Genomic DNA, 3,274 nt, shown 5'->3' on the forward strand with positions numbered 1-3,274 from the left:
ACCCCAGGCCTCCACCTGCCCTGGGCGATTCCTCTTCATGCTCTTATGCAGGCAGAAGCCAGGCTGGTATACGGGGACTTAGCTGCAAGGACGTTCTCTCTGGCTATCCAAGAAACGTGCCTCTGTGCTAAGCGCCTCAGCTCTGGGCCTGCTCCCCTAGGATCCCCTAACTGTTCAGGAAGATAGAACCAGTCCAGACACCTGGAGCTTGTGGAGCCAGGACTGGGGAAACTCGACCTGGGGAGTTAGAGATTTGACGACTGGTGAGAGGCAGAGCTGATCAGATCACGGGATTTTGGAACTGGGCTGTATAGGACGAATAGGAGTTCACCAGAGAAGGGGAAAAAGCAAGGCAGGTAGAAATTTCTAGGTAGAAATAACTGCACAAGTAAAAACTTGGAAGCCAGAAAAAGCTTGATCTGCTGGGGCCACAGGGAATACTGGTGAGGTGCATTATTGAGCACCTACTGTTTGCTGGCCCTATGCCAGGAACCTCACTGAAAACTGACCATGAGTTGGTCAAGAGGGGATTATCTTCCTCATTTTAAGGATGAAGGAACGTGAAACTCAGAGAGGGCAAGTGACCTGCTGAGGGACACACAGCAGTTAGGAGATGGGACAGGAAGGTGTCCATCCTGCCCTAGGGGCTGGGATGGCCCAGGGAGGAGGAAGTGGTCCTTTTGCGGTGGGGGGAGCCGACCTTCTCGCACCAGGACTGATGTCCCTCACCCCTTGCCCTTTCCCAGGTGGCGTGGGTTGAGGACAAACACCGGACACTGGCCATGAAGACTCTCCGGGCACGATTTAAGAAGACAGAGGTGAGTCTGAGGCCACCGAGATGCCCAGTGTCCCCCGGCCTTGGGTTCCCGTCCCCCAGGCCCTGGCTGAGGATCTACTGGGCCTTGGGCCAGTGTCACTTGTCCATCAGATTCATTTGGAAGCTGCCATGTGACCAGGGCCTTCCCTATTCAAAACTCTTCTCTGGTTCCTCACCACCCACAGGTTCAAGTTTATCCCTTTAGCCTCCTCTGGCCACCTTCTCCATACTTTCCTCTCTGCTGGCCCCTGCTGCCATGATGACCCCGCCACTTCTTGTTCAAGTTATCCGACCACCATCCCTTAGCCCAGGCTCCTCCCTCCACCTGGAATGCCCTCTCTCTGTGTCGCTGCTTATCACACCTTCCCCATTCCTCCCAATTTGGCTCCAGGTACACTACTTCCAGAAAAATCTCTCCTCTCCCCAGCTACAGCGACCACTCGCTTTTCTGAGGACTCACTTTCTCGAGGACCCCGATCTCTTACTTTCGACTAATTGTTCAGCAAACATTCGTATCAGGCACTGTTCTAGGCACAGAGCAAAGAGCGAATAAGGCAGACAGAGATCTCTGCGCTCCGGAGCTGGCAGGCGGGTGGAGAGACGGACACTAGACAAGGTGAACGAGTGAAAGGCAAGGTGTGTTTTGTTCCACGGAGACGAAGCAGGGAAGGGAGTTGGAATGTCCGGGAAGATGGCTGCAGTTTTAAAGCAGGTCGTTGGCAAAGATGTCGCCAAGAAGCTGACGTTAGAGCAAAGATCGGAATGGGAAGAGGGAGGGACTTGTGTGTTTATTGGAAGGAACTGCATTCCGGGCGGAGGGAACAGCCCGTGCAAAGGTCCCGAGACAGGCTGAGCCTGGCTTCCCTTGCAGCTATATCTCGGACACTCCTTCCCCAGTCATTCCCACTCCCTCCTGGCCCCCCGAGTTCCTGCCGTGTGGTGGCCGGTCCAGGTGCCGATGAAGAGACCCAAGTGAGGGTTTGCATGTAGAGTCGTAGTGCCCCTTTGCTGTGCTGGCCTCGGCGAGGCTCAACTTCACACTTCCGGCACGCAGACACCAAGGTCCAGACCGGTTAACTCCCCTGCACAGAGCAAAGTGGCAGCAGAGACATTGAACCCCGCCTGTGCCTAACTGCAAAGCCTTTAGACTCTTGCCAGGTGACAGGGACTCCCATGAGGCAGGCGTAGCCCAGGGCAATGGAAGAGGCTACCTGGAGGCTGCCTTGCTGGACCAGGATGACTTAGATAAGGGAGGCACACGGGACAAGGTCAGAGACCGGTGTGGGCAAAGGCCCACGTGGAGGCCCGGCCAGGCCTGGTTGATTCACGGGCATATGGGATGATAAGCGGGTTTTTCTGGCGGGCACAGAGAGTGCCTGACGGGGGAGCTGAGGGCAGAGAGGCCCCCGCCCAAGGAGTCCTTGAAAGCCACAGACGGGGGCAGGGCCACAAGCCCTGTTTTAAAGTCAGGTGCCTCTGGGTTTGAACCCCGTCCCACACAAGCTGGGTGACTTTGGGTCTGCTGCCACCCGTTCTGTGGGCTCCCTCAGTTTTCCCAATTTATTTTATGTATTTTTTGTTATTTATCGATTTTAACATTCCTTTTCATTTTTCAAATTTATCTTAATTTGTAAATCGAATGTTATCGAATTCATTTTTATTTTTATTTCTGTTTTGATTTGTGCTTTGGAGATGCTAATGGGATTAATTCTGTTAACAATCTGTGAGGTGCTAGCTTTTATTATCCCGCCCTATCCATGAGGAACGGAGGCCCAGAGAGGTTAAGGAATTTGCCCAAGGGCACACAGCTTGAAAGTGAGACACCAGACTTCTCCCCTCCCAAGCGAGCGAGCGAGAGAAAATGGCTCACGCATCTCGGACAGAACGTGACATTCGCTGTGGAATGACCCTCCCTCCTGGCCCCCCGAGTTTTTAACGTTTACGGTTCTCCTCCAGTTGGAAATCAAGTCCTAAGTTAGATTTTTCGCATTAGCCCCCCCAAGAATTTCCGACAAGTTGTCGCTGGTGGTAAGCCAAACCAAATGATCGTCTCAAAAGCAGAATTGTATCGAAATCAAATCTTTCAAAAAGTTTTGTGTAGCTAAAAAAAGAAGAGGCTTCTAATTCTAGGCGTCGCTGTGTTTTGCAGGGTGGCGGCATAAAGTCGGGGGTGGGGGTCGTAGAGGGGTCCCGACAGGCATTAAAACATCAGACTGGGCGTAGGGCCACGGGGCGTGTCTGGCGTGGGGCGGGGACAATTTGCTCCTCGTGGGAGGAGCCTGTGGTGGGCCGGCCAGGCTGGAGCCCGCTGCAGCAGCTGGGAGGCCCGGGGGCGGAGGGGGGACAGCTTGTCCTCCGCACTCCCCCCAACACGGACACCGGGCATCTGCCGTCTCTGCCCCCACCTGGCGGCTCGGCTCCGGTTTCTCCGCGCAGCGGGAGTCAGGTTCAGCTTTT

The 3,274-nt window shown here is 54.5% G+C and overlaps 1 protein-coding gene across 1 annotated transcript in view; it reads left to right on the forward strand.

Annotated features, from left to right (window-relative positions):
- The first annotated feature begins 755 nt into the window (after nt 1–755).
- The window catches only part of ANKRD24 (ankyrin repeat domain 24), a 21,064-nt gene continuing 18,545 nt past the window's right edge, over nt 756–3,274 (forward strand). Inside the window, exon 1 of the mRNA XM_023524283.1 lies at nt 756–818. Coding sequence (XP_023380051.1) covers nt 783–818 — 36 coding nt within the window. The 5' untranslated portion in view covers nt 756–782. The remainder of the gene's footprint in view (nt 819–3,274) is intronic.

The sequence above is a fragment of the Pteropus vampyrus genome, unplaced genomic scaffold, assembly GCF_000151845.1.
Source record: "Pteropus vampyrus isolate Shadow unplaced genomic scaffold, Pvam_2.0 Scaffold459, whole genome shotgun sequence".
NCBI lineage: Eukaryota > Metazoa > Chordata > Mammalia > Chiroptera > Pteropodidae > Pteropus > Pteropus vampyrus.